This window comes from Idiotropiscis lumnitzeri, chromosome 6 (genome assembly GCF_059441095.1).
Source record: "Idiotropiscis lumnitzeri isolate Australia: NSW breed Sydney's pygmy pipehorse chromosome 6, RoL_Ilum_1.0, whole genome shotgun sequence".
Lineage (NCBI taxonomy): Eukaryota > Metazoa > Chordata > Actinopteri > Syngnathiformes > Syngnathidae > Idiotropiscis > Idiotropiscis lumnitzeri.
The window spans coordinates 21,481,788-21,501,778 of NC_142396.1; the positions used below are offsets into that span (position 1 = coordinate 21,481,788).

At 43.6% G+C, this 19,991-nt stretch overlaps 1 protein-coding gene across 1 annotated transcript; it reads left to right on the top strand.

Moving 5' to 3' along the window:
* Nucleotides 1-5,559: 5,559 nt before the first annotated feature.
* On the top strand, nt 5,560-19,262 carry LOC148335885 (uncharacterized). Its single transcript, XM_088298982.1, has 6 exons — nt 5,560-5,634; nt 6,931-6,986; nt 7,072-7,639; nt 18,396-18,458; nt 18,926-18,985; nt 19,235-19,262. Exons 2-6 carry the CDS (start codon nt 6,944-6,946, stop codon nt 19,260-19,262), a joined length of 762 nt encoding a protein of 253 aa, XP_088155108.1. The 5' UTR covers nt 5,560-5,634; nt 6,931-6,943.
* Nucleotides 19,263-19,991: the final 729 nt, after the last annotated feature.

Genomic DNA, 19,991 nt, shown 5'->3' on the forward strand with positions numbered 1-19,991 from the left:
ACCGATGTTCCTCTTTAACAGGAAACCGTTTAGGTTCACACTTAACAGAAGTGAGAGCCAAAGTTGTCTTTTAAGCTTAACCCGTTAGAATGACAGGAAGCGTGTGGACGGGTGTGATAAAGTCAAAGTGTCATGTTTTCCATTTGTATAAATCTGCATATTCAAATCTGCTTTGCTGTGCGTCAATAAAAAGTCACGCGAGACAGTAAGCTTTCTCTCTGGGAGAATCAGGGAACTGCTCTTCGCGCGAGTGACAAGACAATCTTGGCTGGCAGATTCCTTTATCTTAAATACAGTCCTATAAGGCTTGTCTGGTTGTTCTGCAGAAAATTATCTGACAAAAAAAACAAAGTCGAGACCAAGACAGCTGCGAGAGGCTTCATATAAGCGGTTGAAAGAATGAGACCAGCATCAATAATATGAAAACTTTTTCAACATGAATGTGACCACCTACAGCGTTTGCAACTGAGCTGAAAAATGAAATGAATGAAAATAGCAAAAATAAACAAGTGAGGTAATGTGGTTGCAGAACTATGCACATCCTCCATAACTCTAAATTTACTGTTCGGAGCACACCCAGCTGCCGCTACGATATCACTTTTTTTTTTTTTTTATTAACTTATTTGATTTATGAATGTTTTCCAGTCTGTTTGTCTTTGTATTGATGCACCAGTAGCGCCTGCCAGAGTCGAAGAGTGGTGAGCTTGGGTGAGTATTGTCCTTAATGATCTTGTGAGCTCTGCTGAGGCACCGGCTGCTGAAGTTGTCTGACAGGGAGAGGAGAAGGCCTGCAGCAGCTTCCTGTCCAGGTAGTCTTTCCTGAGGACCCTAAGGAAGTGTATACGCCGATGGCCCTGCTTTATCACTGCTGTCGTGTTATGCATCCAGGAAAAAACGGAGATCTGTACTCCCAGGAACTTGAATAAGTAGACACACTCGCCTTTGATGTAGGAGTGGGTAGTCTTGTTTCTCTCTTCTCCCTGCGCAATCCACCACCTCGCCGTCATGCTTTTTTCTCTTTTTTCAAATTTTGAGTTTTGTTGCAGGCGTTGTATTCTGAGCTCTATGAATTTTTGTTGCCAAATTTACTGTTGTTTTTGTGTAATGGAAGTAAAAGTCAGTCAAAGTCTGTAGGAAATTGCAAGACCAGAACTGAATAAAAGAAGTTACAGCCTTTAAGTAAAATATGAACTGTACCATGAAAAACATGTTCTCTCGGGACATACAGAAAACTAAAAAAAAGAAATTTGGGCCATTCTACACCAGTGTGGGTTTTACATGATCTTTTGGTAAAGGGCATTGCTGGATTGTTTGTTCCTTGATTATCTTGATGCATTAGTTGCTATGCAGTTGCTGTGGTCCCTTTATGCTTTGTTCCTTTGTAAGGTTGTATTATAATGTCGTATAGACCTGACTCTTACTGCAGGGCTCTTCAATGCTGTTCTTCGAGGGCTGGTGTCCTGCCTGTTTTCCAACATTCCCTGCTGCAGCGAATTAGACGTTTACTTTTCAACTTCCGTGTCATGTCTGCTTCTGGGTCCAAATCCTACTCCTCACTTGACAGTACGTACTGACCTGTCATGGACCCCGTAGACAGAGACAGAATCCCTTGAACCGCAGACGTCAACACCTGCTTCTTACCATCCCTCCACATCCAATCAAGAAGTAATCGTCTCACTGGCTGCTGCTTCACCATTTCACCAGGAACTCCTCGTGTCCCTTCTGTTAAATGGGTCGCCCTCCGACCTTGCTCCTATGGCCGCCCTCCGACTCTCCTTTGACAGTACAAGCCCTGAGGCCGCCCTCTGACTCTGCCCTGGCAATGCAAGCCCTGCGACTGATCTGCGGCTGCCCTCTGACTCTGCTCCGGCGGCGCAAGCCCAGAAGCCGCCCTCTCACTCTGCTATGGTGGTGCAAGCCCTGCGGCCAACTTCCGATCTTGCAGCGGCGTCGCAATTCCTGCAGCCACACTCAGACGTTACTCTGTCGCGCAATCACTGTGGCTGACCTCCGACCATGCTCCACCGCCGCAGTCCTTTATCTCCTGGTGGCCCCTGGGACAGCCATCGGACTGGCCCCATCAAGAATTACTCTTCTGGTCTCCAGGAGGGCCACCAGATCGGCATTGCCAAGAATCTCTGATCCGGCCACCAAACTGGCCCCGCAGCAACAACCTCTTGTATGGCCTCCCGGTCACCCACTGAACTGGTCCCGTCAGGATCCTCATGTCTGGCCTTCCCTGAACTGTCGATAATTTTGGTATTGATTGTGGATTCATGTTTTTCTCGTGTTTCTTTGTATGTGTCTGCCTTGTTTGGTTAAAGTGTTGAACTGTGCTCGTTTTCCTGATCCCTTTTGTTCCACAATCAGCTCCCTCTCACACTTGCCCAGTTGTTCCTCGTTTACTTGGGCTGTCAACTTGTATAGAACTTCTCTACCTATGGTACTTTGCTTTCCTTACAGTCTTTGTTGGTTCATTGTCTTTGTCACATCTAATTGCTCTTTGTTTGCTGTCATAGTCCAAGTCAAGCAGGTTTTGTCCACCTATGTATTTTTTCCCCGAGCCCTTAGGTTGCCCAATCAACTCACATTTTGTGTCTTGTCCAGATTTTACTCATTGTCTCATCTGTTTGTATTTAGTTTGTTTTTTTTCAGTCTTTGTTGGTTCATTGTCTTTGTCGCATCTAACGTCTCTTTGTTTGCGGACTTAAGCGCTGTCAAAATGGTTTCCTAGTGTTTGTTTAGTTTTTTGGATTCTCGTTGTTTTGGGCTTATGTTTATGTCGTGTTTTAGAATCTTTTTTTTACCTTGTTTGTCTTTTGTTCTTTTAATGTCCCTTGCGGGGGGCGGACTGTTTTGAATGGTTGTTCGATTGCTATGCAGTTGCTATGATCCTTTTATGCTTTGTTCCTTTATAATGTCATCTGGACTTTAAATCTTACAGTATTTAAACTCAAGTTAATCAGTGTCATATAGTGAGTATGTCAAGATTCTTTCGAGTGAACTAAATGCAAGCTTGCTTCGATGTCTGCTGAATCCAGCCTTGCTCTCTGTAATTGCATTGTATTTTCAAAGATAAAGACTTTTACTTTTCAAGTTCCGTGTCATGTCTGCTTCTGATTCCAAATCCTGCACCTCATGTGAGAGACGTGGTCATTGCAATGCTGCAAATTCTGATAATACATGCATCAATAAAAGCTGATGTAACTTGACTTTGTGACAAGCTGGAAGCATATGTAACAGTCCAAGACCTATGAAAATGTCTCTTGGAACCATGTTAAACCTTACAGGGAGTCCACCATTTTTAATTTTCTTTCAAATTTGGCTCAATTTTTGGCCTTTTTTCGAGGTGACATTTTAATAAACTACTAGAGATTCTCAGTTTCTCCTGAAACTGTGGATGATTCATCTAATGTTCAAGATATAATGGCGATGTTCTGTGTGCTGAGAAAAATTGAAGGTGCTAACAGTCATGAAAACAAATGAAAATTGGTACATATTTCACAGTTGGCAAATTCAACACTATTTTATCAGTTAATTGTGTTACTTACAAAATAAATTGCGCAGTTGTGCCCCCTACAAATTAAAAAAAACCTCAACTTTTCTGATGAAGTACAGCGGTGGAGAGTTGGGGGAAGTGAAATGTTTTCTTCCTCAAAGGAGGCGAAACAGAAATTAGTTGTTAAATGTGTGTTAATATTGTTTTGCGTAATGGGTATTAGAACCAGAAACAGATTCCCTTTATTGTCATTGTATTGTGTGCAACGAGATTAGAGAGCTCCCCTCTCCAGTGCAATACAACAATAATTAAATATATAAATTAGATTAATTAAAGAATAAATATTATTATTAATAAATTCAATTTGATGAATCATGGATTGATTGGTTCTTCATAATTTGAACGGCTGATAATTTTTATATCTTATAAATAGAGTATTTGATTTATACAAATTAGTCAGGTATGTCAGCAATAACGAACAGTGATTTTTTAATCCTTAGTTCTATAAAGAATACCTATAATTTTAGAAATTTTACTTTTAACATTTTCTGTGTGAGGTGTTTTTGCATCAATTACAATTTTTTTTCTTTGTTAACATTTTTTAAACAGCTCAAAGCTCATCTGTTTGTGGCACCTCTCCACGAGTAGCATGCTTCTTATTTGTGAGCTTGTTCTTATCCCCCATGAAAACGCAGAAAAGATTAACATAACTTTGGCTAGCAAATGATCACGTATTCTGAAAATACACATTTAATCAGAAAATGACACTGATCAGCTGTTGTCAGGACTGCCGAGAAAATCGCTTCCCACTCTAGAGGATCTTGCATGCTGCAAGGACTAAGGCAGGTCTTATTTAATAGAGCGGGTCGTCCAGTGACAGGACTGGAATCACAACTCTGACAGTGAGCTGTCAAAGTGCCCCTTGGCAAGACTCCAAACAATACATTTCCCTTTTCTAATTGTAATTGCCGTACCTAGTTAAACAAACAATACAAGGGAATGCACAATTCTCTTGTTGTTCCCACAACTTGTACAGCACCTCTTCCAGCTCCTTCCGTCAGGGAGGCACTATCCAACTATGCACACTAGAACCAGCAGAAAGACAGATTCTTCCCGCTTGCCATTCACTTCCTAAATATTTGATTTATGACCCTTTAGTGATATTTTGTTCATTTCTGCCAATTTTGCATTAATGTGTTGTGACATTGTTACTGGATTAATTGTTTTAACTTTTTCATGCTGCGCTGCTTTGCATAACTGTTGTAGGTCTTGACTACTGCACTACTGATCACTTTAAATTGCTTAAGGACTCTATGGATCGTTTACAGAATAGTCATTCTATCAGTTTTGTCATGCGACGGGACACCTTATTCTCATTGCTCTCTTAACTTACGTGTTGATGTCCTTTTGCTGTTGTACTAGAGTTGCTCCACCTACTTGTGACAGATTGCTTGTGTGTTTTAATATGGCAAACTCTGACATGTGTCGAAGTTTGAAGAAGAAAAAATGGAATAAGGTTCTTGGATAATGAAATATGTAAGAAGTGAAAAGCTGTGTTTTCTATCCAGATGCATATTGTAAATAATTGAAAACTTGATTTGGGTAAATAGGATAAGTTTGCCCTCAACACATGATCATTTCCACGGATGTGCTACGGTTCGTGATTGGTACTCATTGACTAAAAGGAAACAAACCGGTTTGTCCTGTTTACAAAGCCACAATGGCCTTCCTCACGTACACCATCCAGCTCCTTTTTGCCCGGCGGATTAAAAATAAAAAAAACACATGTACTTAGTTGTCTGAAACATGTTAGGACTCCAAGTACAACCGCTGTGACATTTTGCGTGTTCTAGTCACGTCAAAGTGACTCATTTACCTGATGAATTACATGTCACGATGAAGAAATACTGCTTGGCAATACCCACCTTGTAGAAACTACCTACTGTAATTGAGTGAACACAAAAGAAAATTCAATTAAAAGCCCCACCTTAACAAGGGCCCAACCCTAATGGTGACCGGACAAGTGATTTAAGCCCTCTGTTAACAACTGTGAGGCAACAGAAGAGACACAGGAGCAGGACCGACACTAATGCGAGACTCGAGAGGACCTTGAAGAGTAGACTTGAGTGCACTTGGTGAGTACATTGTAAATCAGCAAAAAATTATTAGGGCCACTCATGCTGTAGAATAGGGCTGTTTAAGAATTGGGGCAAATGCAACTAAGGCGTGTCAACCTAATATATTTAATGAATGTGTGTGAATTTATTTAATGTGTCTTATTAAGATTAAATTATTTGTCCAGCCAAGATGGCCCACTTTTCACTAACAAGTTAATTTTATATATTAATGATCCATGCCCGCCTGCTGGATGCCTGCTGTCAGCGCCCGTTTGCCTCCTGAAAGAAGACATGACTTTAGCATAGCTAAATGTCCGAAATATAACCAGTCGGTGTTCGAGTGCACATTTTTGTTCTCGTCCGCCTGTGTAAGTGGAGAATCCATCGGCACGGTATTTTTGATTTTGTGGAGGTGATCACATGAGCTTATGTTTGATGTCAATAAATCCAAACAATTGTGCAGAACACTTTCATACTTTCTTAGGTTTGAGTGAGCAAGTGTAGAAATAAGCATTTGCATTTTGGTGGCAATCAGTCGCCATTTTAGAGAACAGAACTGACGACAATTACCTCCCTGCTGTGACGTAGACCACTGGGACCGGAAAAAAATAACAAGCCAAGGTCCAAAAGGTGGCGTGCCAATTTATCGTAAATCGTAAAAAAAACAAACTTAAATGGCATTGGCCCAGCGCACCTCTCTGAGCTCGTCCACCCCTACAAACCTGTGTGTGGAGTGTATGAAGATTGCAGTGTGAACAGTGAAAAAAATAAAACTAAGTCTCGCTATACTTTTGGAGGCCGAAAGTGATAACGTTGCTTCGATGAATGGGGTGGTTCAAAACAAAACAAAACTTACATGTCGCTTTTCTTTTTTGCAGCAATTTGCTCAGCAAATTTAAGAAGCCACAAATCACAGGAATATTAGAAGGGATACGATCAAAAATATTGTTGGTTGATCGTTGTTTTACCTTCTTGAGGATAAGCAGCTTAGATAATGGCTGGATGGATGCTTGTTGTTTTGTGACAATTAAAACACATTACTTCATACAGTATTACACATTCACTCGCACATCTTGAAGAGTTTGTCATAGTTTCTATATCTTCATTGATTGAAGATGTATTCAGTGTTTAATTATGTTTTAATGTGTGTTTTAATGTTTAACTATTATGAGACACTGTTCTCAGCTAAAAGTGCGTTAAATAAAACTTTGGAACCCGGGTCCCAACCAACTTACAATGTCCAAACAGCCAGGTCGCTCATCGTGTTCAGCTGATGGATTTTGCTTTTTACCGTTCCTTTACAATGTCTTTCAGGACAGCAGCCACAATGATCCTTCTCAAGGTGCTCACTGTTGCCCTTGTTCTGGCTGGTAAGTCATCAAACTGTCAACTCACAAATAAGGAAGTGTAAGTCAAAAGACACCATGTAACAAAGTTGTCAACTGTTGATCACAGGAAGCAGCTGTTTTTCTGATAGGCTAAAAAGACAACTCGCAAATAATCAATTTACCCCAGACGACAATCGTCCACCTTCAGGACCACCTTCAGGGCCACCTTCTGGGCCACCATCAGGGCCACCATCAGGGCCACCTTCTGGGCCACCATCAGGGCCACCTTCAGGACCACCTTCAGGGCCACCTTCTGGGCCACCTTCTGGGCCACCTTTCGGGCCATTTAGACCTGGACCAGAGGGCCCACCTGGGCCTCCAGGACCCCCTGGACCAGAGGGTCCACCAGGACCGAATGGTCCTCCTGGACCACCTGGAGCAGATGGGCCACCGGGACCACCTGGACCAAATGGGCCACCAGGACCACCTGGAGCAGATGGACCACCGGGACCACCTGGACCAAATGGGCCACCAGGACCACCTGGAGCGGACGGGCCACCAGGACCACCTGGACCACCAGGACCACCTAGTCCACCAGGACCACCTGGACCTCCTGGGCCTAATTTCCCCTTTCCAGATTTCCAACCTCCACCTTGGCAACCTTGGCCAAAACCACCCTGGCCACCAACCCATTGGTAACATGGGCCACAATATTAATAGCCACCTAGGCCACCACCCCCCTTAGCAGCCGTGACAACCAACATTTTCATCGCATAGGGCACCGTCACGACCAACTGATCATGCTTTCTTTGATCCATCATATTAACAACCATAGCTTCCTAGACCACCTGTTACTGTAGATGAAAAACAACCCACCTGGACCACCACCATGCCAAGCTGGTACGACACGTCCCCACCTCTTTCAAATTGCCATCCAGGCCAATACAAGACACCAGTGTAGCCACCTGTTTTCCAGGATAAAAGCCACCCACCTGGAGACCAAATTTTAAGCCTCCCCTACCACTTGTCCCACCTGGACCACCACCCACACCATGGGTTACTCTGGATGAAAACGACCCACCTGAACGACTACCTTGTCCACTCAGACAACCTGTGACTACTCATCAATGTTTTTCCTTTTTTTTTTTTTAAATATGAATTCTTTGTAATTAGATTTGTATTCCAAAAGAAAACTAGTCATCAAGCATTCAGTCCTAATTGTTATGATCATGGTGTAGTCGTTGTTGAGTAAATGAAAGAATCCCATTCTTGCCACCTGCGTCTAATTCGAATAATAAAGGTGATCTTTGCGACTTGGTGTTCACGAACATGATCCTGTTTTCTGAGTATGACATAAAACTGAAATTGCCTGATGCCTTGTAAAAATAATAACTACAGCTGATAGCAGTTATAAAGGGCCCTCCCAGCTATGGCGACCCTTAAAAATTTTTAGATATAATTTTTTGCATTAATGAGTATAGTATTGTGTTGAAAATGACTTGCTCACTTTCACGATACAATGATAATGGTTGAAGAAATTTGCCATTATTGGGGTTGCCTGAAAAGTGACTATTTTAGAGGGGCAAGGGTATGTATGGTCCGACGTGAGCAATATGTTTCAACGAATCGTGAAACCTTTAAAATCAGTGTATTTTTTTTCTCGGCAAATAGCATGTTTCCACAGCAACAATGTTTGGCGAAATAAAAAGGTTTTGCATTTCCTTGACGTCTTGAGCAATTTAAGATGAAAAATTCAGTTTCAAGACAAACGGATAAAATCTCTGGAAGGAGTTGTTTAAAAGGTGACCTGAATAAATGTTCAAAAGTGGGACCAAATTTGAAAGAAAATTCAAAATGGCAGACTTCCTGTTGAGTTTGACAAATGGCTCCAAGAGACTTTTTTTGTAGGTCTTGGGCTGTTAACTATACCACCAAATATTAGTAGAACTAGGTGAATCGTACAACCTGGTCCTATTTGTTAAACATTTCCAGGGGGCACTTGCGAGCCATTTCTTTAAATTTCATCCATCCATCCATTATCTGTACCACTTGTCCTCACTAGGATCGCGGGGGGTTCTGGAGCCTATCCCGGCTATCATCGGGTGGTAGGCGCGGTACATCTTGAACTGGTTGCCAGCCAATCGCAGGGCACACATAGACAAACAACCATGCGCGCTCACACTCACATGTAGGGGCAATTTAGAGTATCCAATCAACCTGCCAAGCATGTTTTTGTAATGTGGGAGGAAACTGGCGTACCCGTAGGAAACCCACGCAGGAAGGTTGGAGCTGGAATCAAACCCAAGACCTCTGCACCTTGAGGCCAGCGTGCTGCTAAATATGTAATATTTAATTCAATAATCTCATAAAATATTGATTATCCTACCAGGCATGATGTGTGGCCAGGTTTGTGAGTTTTTAGACTCTCAAAAGAAATGTTTTTTTTTGCTGAATACCCCCTTGCTATCTCTTGCCAAGTCTTTTCGTGAACATTCACATACTTTGTTTAAGAAAATGATGAAGGACTAAAAATTTTTCCAAACAAATATGAGGGAAATATGATCAATCGGACAGAAGAAAACATCAAAGAGTACAATTAGAAACTCAGTATTGTTCAGTTGCTGAACTGCTTGTTTTCACAGCATCGGCATTTCGCAAAAAATCACAAACAATATTCGTCAGGTTTAGACACACTTTTGAGCAAATAAGAAGTAAATCTGGTTAAACAGTTGGGAGTAAAGTGGCAAAGAAAAAATGATTTATTACCTTTAGCAAGTAGGAGGCGATACCACTATGATTAAAAAATATATTTGGAGACGTCTTCAGGCCTAGAATCCCATGAAATGTGTGACATTTTTATATGATCATGTAGGCCAAGGTACAGCAGCTTTTGAAGTGAATTGAAAATGGCGGACTTCCTTTTTAGCATATGGTCCAAGACACTTTTTTGCAGGCCTTGGATTGTCACATACATTATAACATTTTTGTAGATCAAGGCGAAAGGTAAAACCAGGTCTGTTTTGTTGAAATATTTTAGGGGGTGCTTCTGAGCCACTTTTTAAATATTGTACAATAAACTAGTAAAAAGTTATGTGATGTAGACAGGCCTTAAGTGAGTGTAAAATCGCATTAGTTTTCATGCTTGATTTGACACTGTGCGTTACTACAGCAACAGCCTTTAATTAAAATGCACAATCTTCCTGTTTCACATCATGAAGGCGTAAACACACTTCTGAGCAAATATGAAGTAGATCTGGTTAACATGCGAGGAGAGGGAAAAAAAATAAGAAAAAACATACACACACATATATATAAATATATATATATATATCCATCCATCCATCATCTGTACCGCTTCTCCTCACTAGGGTCGCGGGGGGTTCTGGAGCCTATCCCAGCTATCTTTGGGCAGTAGGCGGGGGACACCCTGAACTGGTTGCTAGCCAATTGCAGGGCACACAGAGACGAACAACCATCCGCACTCACACTCATACCTAGGGGCAATTTAGAGTGTTCAATCGGCCTGCCATGCATGTTTTTGGAATGTGGGAAGAAACCGAAGTACCCGGAGGAAACCCACGCAGGCACGGGGAGAACATGCAAACTCCACACAGGATGGCCGGAGCTGGGATTGAACCCACGCCCGATGCTGTCTCTCACTGTGAGGACATCGTGCTAACCAGTCGCCCACCGTGCCGCCCTACATTTGACTCACTCTGCTATTTGTTACACTTGTCATACAAATGTGAATGTTAAGGAATCAAATGCCTTGCATCTCACTGTTCCGTGGTAAGCCCACTGTATAAGATCTTGGCGTTGTGTGACTTCGGATAACAGTGCCTATTCTGGACCCAGATATTAGAATAGATGTGACATCAGCGACCTCTAGTGGTGAAGGTTGTCGAAGCGTCTATTTTTAACACAGTTTAACACCATTTTGAACACACACGTCGATGAAGAAGGGTTTATTTTCTTGGCGTCGTGTGACTTCGGATAACAGTGCCTAATGTTTTTGCATTTGTCACCCACACTTGTTCCCCTGGTGACAAGTTACACAAAGGTGTTATCTGTGTTTATATTGTGGATGTGGATGTATGTATGGTCTCTCTCATGGATGCACACTCGGGATTGGCACAGATACAATTTAAAGGCTAACACACTAATCTAGTCTTAAATGTCTATTGGTGGCACACTTGAACACTTTCATAACTTGCTTCTCAGACTGGCCACACTGTCTCCCTCTCTGTCTGTCTCTCGACCGCGCCGCCAAAGTTGCGAAGGATCCCAGCTTAGCTACCCGAATACCGCCTGCCTAAAAACATGAAACATATGAGCCTTTCGTACACACAGGGTGAGAGAGTGTGCAGCGCAGCCTTTCCAAATACAATTCACAAAAGTTGCGACATTCCTCCGATTGTTTGATGTTTGTCACCTTTTGTTCACACTTTAATCTTCAGAATGCCAGGTGGAATACATTTCAAAGCGATCAACACATCAGCAGTCCGTTCACCAATGCGGGTTACTCACGATCTAACTCCCCACCCAGGCCCAGACGTCTTTTGAATGTTGGATTTTGGGCTAAATCTTGTCTGTTTGTCTTAAACTTGAACAGAGGTAGTCATTGAAAACTGGGTTGTGTTTTACCCATCCAATGTGGTCCAAATTCAGTCCCAAAATAATAGTTCAATTTCCAAATAGCCGATAAAGATAAAGATAAAGATGTCCTTTATTAGTCCCACAATGGGGAAATTTGAGGTGTTACAGCAGCAAAGATATAGATCACACAGAGTCGGCGGCGTAATGTAGCCGTTAATGTATAACATTAGCAGCAGACATTCATAAAAAGCATGCAAATATACACAGTATAAACGTATCTAAGTGTAAGGAAACACTCCTAATGCCTGTCCATTATACTGAGGGGGAAACGCTGTAATGATAAAAACTACTGAATGATTGAAAATACTGCAATGATAAAGATATTACATTGATAAAAGTACTGTAATGGTGAGAGTACTGAAATGACAGGAAAGTGCTGCAATGATAGAAAATACTGCAATGATAAAAGTACTGTAATGGTAAAAGTACTGCAATGATAAAAGTACTATAATGGTAGAAGTACTGCAACGATGGAAAAATACTGCAATGATGAAAGTATTGTAATAGTAAAAGTACCGCAATGGTAGGAAATACCGTAATTATAAAAGTACTGCAATGATAAAAGTACTGTAATAGTGAACATCCTGCAGTGGTAGAAATACTACAGTGATAAAAGTATTGTAATAAGAATACTGTAATGGTAAACAAAATACATCATTGGTCGATGTTTAAGTACACCCTTGGCTGAATGTACAGTAGTAGTGTATATTACATCCTAGGACTGCACAATTGCACTAATGCCCTCCTGTTTGTAGGCCTGACCCAATGTTCTTGTTAAAAAGTCTGACAGCAGTCGGCAGGAAGGAGCGGCGAAATCTCTCTTTGGTACAGCGAGGGTGTAAAAGTCTGTCACAAAAGGAGCTGTAGAGTGTTCTCAGAGTGTCATTGAATGGGTGGGCTGGTTTGTCCAGCATTGATGACAGTTTTGCCGTCATCCTCCTGCCCCCCACTGAGTCCACAGAGTCCAGGGAGCAGCCCAGGACAGAGCTGGCCCTCCTCACCAGTTTGTCCAGTCTCTTTTTGTCTCGGCCCGAGATGCCTCCTGCCCAGGAGACCACTCCATAGAAGATGACTGATGAAACCACCGAGTCATAGAAGTTCCTGAGGAGTGTTCCCCGAACGCCAAAGGACCTCAGCCGCCTGAGTAGGAAGAGTCTGCTCTGACCCTTCCTATAGAGAGCGTCTGTGTTGTCGCTCCAGTCCAGTTTATTGTTCAGATGAACACCCAGGTACTTGTAAGTTGAGACCCTCTCAACGTCTGTTCCCTGGATATTCACTGGTGCAGGTGGAGAGTGCCGACGCTTGGGGAAATCCACCACCAGCTCTTTGGATTTCCCAGCGTTGATTTGGAGGCGGTTCTGCTGACACCAGTCCACGAACCCCTGCGTAACCCCTCTGTACTCCCGATCGTCATTGTCAGTGATGAGGCCGACAATCGCAGAGTCATCAGAGAACTTCTGCAGGTGACAGGTTGTGGAATTGTATTTGTAGTCCGAGGTGTAGAGGGTGAACAGGAAGGGAGCCAGCACAGTTCCCTGCGGCGCTCCCGTGCTGCAGAGGAGCACATCAGACACACAGTCCTGTGTTCTCACGTACTGTGGCCGGTTTGTGAGGTAGTTGTGAATCCATGTGATGAGGTGGTGGGCCACTCCCGCCTGCTCCAGCTTGTCTCCCAATAAGGCGGGCTGGATGGTGTTGAAAGCACTTGAGAAATCAAAGAACATGATCCTCACCGTGCCCCCGCCTTCTCCAGGTGGAAGAGTGAAGTGTGGAGCAGGTAGATGATGGCATCATCCACACTGATGCCAGGCTGGTATGCAAACTGGAGTGGGTCCATTGAGGAGCTGACCAGGGGGCGCAGATGGACGAGGACCAGTCTCTCCAGGGTCTTCATCAGATGAGACGTCAGCACCACTGGTCTGAAGTTGTTGAGCTCCTTCGGATGGGGTGTCTTTGGACAAAATACATCATTGGTCAATATTTAAGTACACCATTGGCTGAAAGTACAGTAGTAGTGTATATTGCATCCTAGGACTGCACAATTGCACTAATGCCCTCCTGTTTGTAGGCCTGACCCAATGTTCTTGTTAAAAAGTCTGACAGCAGTCGGCAGGAAGGAGCGGCGAAATCTCTCTTTGGTACAGCGAGGGTGTAACAGTCTATCACTGAAGGAGCTGTGGAGTGTTCTCAGAATGTCATTGAGTGGGTGGGCTAGGTTGTCCAGCATTGATGACAGTTTTGCCGTCATCCTCCTGCCCTCCACTGAGTCCACAGAGTCCCGGGAGCAGCCCAGGACAGAGCTGGCCCTCCTCACTAGTTTGTCCAGTCTCTTTTTGTCCCGGCCCGAGATGCCTCCTGCCCAGGAGACCACTCCATAGAAGATGACTGATGAAACCACCGAGTCATAGAAGTTCCTGAGGAGTGTTCCCTGAATGCCAAAGGACCTCAGCCTCCTGAGTAGGAAGAGTCTGCTCTGACCCTTCCTATAGAGAGCGTCTGTGTTGTCGCTCCAGTCCAGTTTATTGTTCAGATGAACACCCAGGTACTTGTAAGTTGAGACCCTCTCAACGTCTGTTCCCTGAATATTCACTGGTGCAGGTGGAGAGTGCCGACGCTTGCGGAAATCCACCACCAGCTCTTTGGATTTCACAGCGTTGATTTGGAGGCGGTTCTGCTGACACCTGTCCACGAACCCCTGCGTAACCCCTCTGTACTCCCGATCGTCACCGTTAGTGATGAGGCCGACAATCGCAGAGTCATCAGAGAACTTCTGCAGGTGACAGGTTGTGGAATTGTATTTGTAGTCCGAGGTGTAGAGGGTGAACAGGAAGGGAGCCAGAACAGTTCCCTGCGGCGCTCCCGTGCTGCAGAGGAGCACGTCAGACACACAGTCTTGTGTCCTCACGTACTGTGGCCGGTTTGTGAGGTAGTCGTGGATCCATGTGATGAGGTGGTGGGCCACTCCCGCCTGCTCCAGCTTGTCTCCCAATAAGGCGGGCTGGATGGTGTTGAAAGCACTTGAGAAATCAAAGAACATTATCCTCACCGTGCCCCCACCTTCTCCAGGTGGGAGAGTTAAGTGTGGAGCAGGTAGATGATGGCATCATCCACACTGATGCCAGGCTGGTATGCGAACTGGAGTGGGTCCATTGAGGAGCTGACCAGGGGGCGCAGATGGACGAGGACCAGTCTCTCCAGGGTCTTCATCAGATGAGACGTCAGCACCACTGGTCTGAAGTTGTTGAGCTCCTTCGGATGGGGTGTCTTTGGAACCGGAACCAGGCAGGATGTTTTCCACAGCTGGGGGACTCTGCCCAGCTTCAGGCTCAGGTTGAACATGTGCTGGACGATTCCACACAGCTGGTCTGCGCAGGATTTGAGGAGCTGGGAGCTAATCCCATCTGGGCCTGCTGCCTTCCTCGCCTTCATCTTCCTCAGCTGGTTCTTCACCTGAGATGTTGTGAGGAACAAGGCTGAGCAGGAGGAAGTGGTGGTTGCCTGATGAGGCTGGGAACTGGAGCCTGTGGAGAGAGAGAGGGGAGAGAAAGGGGGAGAGAGGGTCTCGTTCGCAGCGGCAGGAGGGGTTGGTGGGGGCTGCAGCAGGGGAGCCTGAGCGGGGTCAGGCATTTGATCAAACCTATTGAAAAATAGGTTCAACTCATTTGCCCACTGAAGCCCCCCCGCTTCCTGGGTCTTAACTGGTTGTCCGTGGCCTGAGATGGTCTTCAGGCCCCTCCAGACATCGCTGGCATTGTTCCGCTGCAGTTGTTCCCCCATCCGCATCCTGTAGGACTTTTTCCCCTCTCGGATCCTCCTTCTCAGCTGACGCTGCACTCTCTTCAGCTCGTCCTTGTCGCCTGACACAAAACCCCTCTTTTTCTCCTTCAGGAGAGCTTTAATGTCCGGTGAAGCGAGCATCACTGTAATACTTTTTAATTCTCTCAACTGAAGGATTGTATTACGATTACTGGCATTATTTTAAACACTTAGGGGACAGAATGTCGGTTATTTAATTTAGCAGGTTCATATTTACTGAATGTGTTAAACATTTATTAAACAATAAGCATTTATCAAATGAAACAAGAAACACAGGTCACAAGAATGACTGAGATTTTAGTCCTGATGTTTACTGATTTATTATATTATTCTCATATGCTAAATTTATAGTCCTTAGTTTAAATGTGTGAGCTCTCTTGAAATTTTCAGTAGTGAGACAAACTTGCACACATTGCATTTCCATGACCTGCACTCACATTCACAGCACTTCATGGACAAATACGACAAAACACATTCTCCACATTGGCTGTAGAGATGCAAACATACCAAATTGGCCACTGGAGGTGTCACATAGACGCTATCGCGAAAAACACATTCCGAAAGACATAACAATCGGAGATCGGAGCAAGCGCACATACACAGGAACACACAAATACACTTGCAAATACACATGCACTTGCACATACACATGCACATACACGTGCACACTGACAAGATTACAGAGGAATGCCAGCGGGGAGAGAGATGGAGAGACTGCCCGCCGGAGAAGGCCAGCCTTGCCATGCCAGTCTTGGGGACCAGACGGGAATCAACCATCCAGACGATGACTAATCTGTGGAGGACCTTCCCTTGGACGTAGACCCGTGCCGTAGGAGGGAGCGAGGACGACCGATTCAACCGATTCAGCCTACATTACCCTTGAAATAAAAAAACTATAAAAACTGAAGCTGGGCTGAAAGATGGTGTTTTCGACAGTGCTCGTCTGAGTACAGTTTCTTGTGAGATTAAGAGAAAGCCGCCCAGATATCTGTCTTTGTACTATTTCCTGAACTGCAGATATTGAAGAAACTAAATATCGAAACTCTAATCAGTTGTTGAGTCTTTATTTGACCCTTTTCTTCTTGAGTACAAAAAAACGAACACGCATTGGAGTAAGTTTGGCTTTTAAGGTTAATTTACTAACTACTTCTCATTTTCTCGGTGACTCAACTCCAACAGCACCATTCTCAAAATAAGAATAAAAAACTCATGTTACATTGGAATTTACTCATTAGAATATTCTAATTGATTCTCTGCACCTTGTGAATAAAGTGAAGGAAGCATTATTTATTTACAAAGAGGGTGGAATACAGACGATCATCTCCCTTTTTGGAAAGCAGTCTGATCAAATGTACAGTTACATTCAGATAAATTTACCTGTCACATATTTTATGATGAGGGCGATACGGTGGTTGACTGGTGAGCACGATGGCCTCACATTGCAGAGGTTGTGGGTTTGATTCCGGCTCCGGCCTTCCTGTGTGGAGTTTGCATGTTCTCCCTGTGCCTGCGTGGGTTTCTTCCGGGTCCTCCGGTTTTCTCCCACATTAAAAAAAAAACTTGCATAGCAGGTTGATTAGAGTCTCTAAATTGCCCCTAGGTATGAGTCCGAGCACGGATGGTCGTTTGTCTACATGTGCCCTGCAATTGGCTGGCAACCAGTTCACGGTTTCCCCCGCCTAATGCCCGAAGATAGCTGGGATAGGCTCCAGCACCCCCGCGACTCTTGCGAGGAGGAGCGGTATTGATAATGAATGGATAGATATTTTATGATCCTCAACATTGCTGGTTTATTCTCTCACACATGCTCAAAACGTGAATAATGTTTTGGTGGGTGCAAAACGGATCAATTCGAACCAAGGACTTGGAAAAGAACTGTTGAAAAGATGTATTACCTGTGTTAAAGTAATGATAGTGTGAACAGCTGAGAATGCATTCGTAACTGTGGGGTCGCGAGCGTACTCCGATTGAATTACTCTATCTGTAGGCAGTGTAGTTCAACTGAGCATTATTTGATAACGACCAGCGGGCATTATGGCTCATTCTATGTTCAAACACCGCGCTTAAAGTAGTACTTCACCAGCTTGTGATAGTTGTCTATCCTTGTGAACCCTATAACGACACTTGCGGTATGGAGCCTATCGTCACAACAATTGCCAACTCCACAACACTGAACCTTGGCACGACTGCAAAAGCATTGAACTTCAGTGAGATTGCAAAAGCCACAACGGAAGTGAGCAAAACTCCCCAAATATAAGCCCAAATAGATTTTCCGGCCAGCCGTGTTCTAGCTGGTACAAAGCAGTGTGCCAAGTGTTATGGTTAGAATTAACCTCAAACAGAAAAGCGGACACAAGAACAAAGTGGCGTCAGAGATGGCAACACAAGGGATTTATTTTGAGTTAGAATGAAAGTGAGGCAACATGTACGGGGTTTCGATGGCTGGAGGGTTGAGTCTGGGAGAGTGGCAATCCAAAATCCAGAGAAAGAAAACAGCGGCGAGGTAGGGCTTGGGCGGGCAGGCATAAGGGTTCAGGCTGACATGAGAAAACATGTAAGCATACTAGCCAAACCACGCAGCAGAGTAATTACTGATAGTACAGTAAGTAGGTAGTACCAAGACATAGGTAGGAATAATATGGCGCCTGACTAATGGTTGCACCAACCTTATATTGTGGTGTTTATAAGGCTTGATGAGCAGTAGGTTCACAGGAGCAGGAACCTGAAGCAGCAGGGCCATGAACAGGAAGTGAGAGAGAGCCGCCCAAGCCCTATATGGAAACATTAGCTCCAAAAACACAGTGAAAACACAAGAACACCACAGCAAGCTTGGCAAAGTCCAGCATTTAAGGCTACAACTCTGTAAATAATGACATATAGTTAAAAAAAAAAACTTCACAGTCCAGAGGTCGTGGGATCGATTCCAGCTCTGGCCTTCCTGTGTTGAGTTTGTATGTTGCAGCATGTTCTGTGTTGCAGCAACCAGTTCAGGGTGCATCCTGCCTACTGGCTCCAGCACCGCGCCCCTCGCGAGGAGAAGCGGTACAAATCATGGCTGGATGGACTAATAAGAAACACTCACTTATCCACCTCTGAGTTCCTTCTCACCTTCGTAATTCCATTTATCCTTTTTTTCTCACATTGTTTTATCTAAGTCCCACCCGTTTTATTCTTTTTATTCCTTGATTTTTTTCCCCACCCTGATCCACTGGCTTCCCATTCCCCCTTTTCTCCTCTAATACCTACCCTCCTAACCACACCTCTCCATCTCTTTCCCCTTACCTCCTATTTCCTCTACCCTCCTGTTTCTACCTCAGTACCTCTATCCTTCTCTTTTTTTGCTTGCGATCACTCATTTGATCATTCTTTTTACCTACTCGTAAGACATATAAATGAGATACTTTTTTTTTTCTTAACTTTTTTGTATACAGCTCAAAGCTCATTGGTTTGTGGCACCTCTCCACGAGTAGCATGTTTCAGATTTGTGAGCTTGTTCATATCCCCCATAGAAACGCTGAAGAAATGAACATCGCAGAAAATGATAAAATGTTCAGCTGTTGTCAGGATTGGTGAGAAAATCATTGTTTCCCGCTCTCGAGGACTTGCATGCTGCAAGGACTAAGGCAGGTCTTATTTGGTAGAGTGGGTCGTCCAGTGACAGGACTGGAATCACAACATCTGACTGTGAGCTGTCAAAGTGCCGCTTGGCAAGACTCCAACCCATACATTTCCCTTTCCTAATTGTAATTGGCATACCTTGTTAAACAAACAATACAAGGGAATGCACAATTCTCTTGTCATCCCCTCAACCTGTACAGCACCTCTTCGAGCTCCTTCCGTCAGTGAGGCACAATCCTACGATGCACACTAGAACCAGCAGACAGACAAACAGATTTTTTCCGCTTGCCATTCACTTCCTAAATATTTTATTTATAATCCTTTAGTGATATTTTGTCAATTTCTGTCAATTTCACATTTATGCGTTGTGACATTGTTACCGGATTCATTGTTGTAACTTTCATGCGGCGCTGCTTGCATAACTGTTGTTGGTCTTTACTACTGCACGATTGGTCACTTTAACTCGCTGGATCGTTTGCAAAAATTTTCATTCTATCAATTTTGTCATGCTACTGGACACCTTATTATTGCCATTGGCTCTCTTAACTTAGGTGTTGATGTCCTAAATGTAAATTATTTTTTTGCTGTTGTACTAAGTGGCTCCTCCTACTGGTGACAGATTCATTGTGTGTTTTAAAAGGGCAAACTGACATGGTATGTGTAGATGTTTGAAGAAAAAAAGTATCAATTTTTGAATAAGGCTCTAGCATAATAAAAGCTATTTTTTTATTATGCTGCATTTTCTAAATGATTAATTACTTGAATTATTTACATATAACTTAGGGAAAACTCTGACATGGGATGTGTAGAAGTTTGAAGAAAAAAAATAATTTTTTGTAAAAGGCTCTAGCATAATAAAATATGTAAGAAGTTATAAGCTGTTTTTTTTTATCATGCTGCATTTTGTACTTGAATCATTTACATATTATTAATTTTGCTCTCATTTCAAAACGTGCC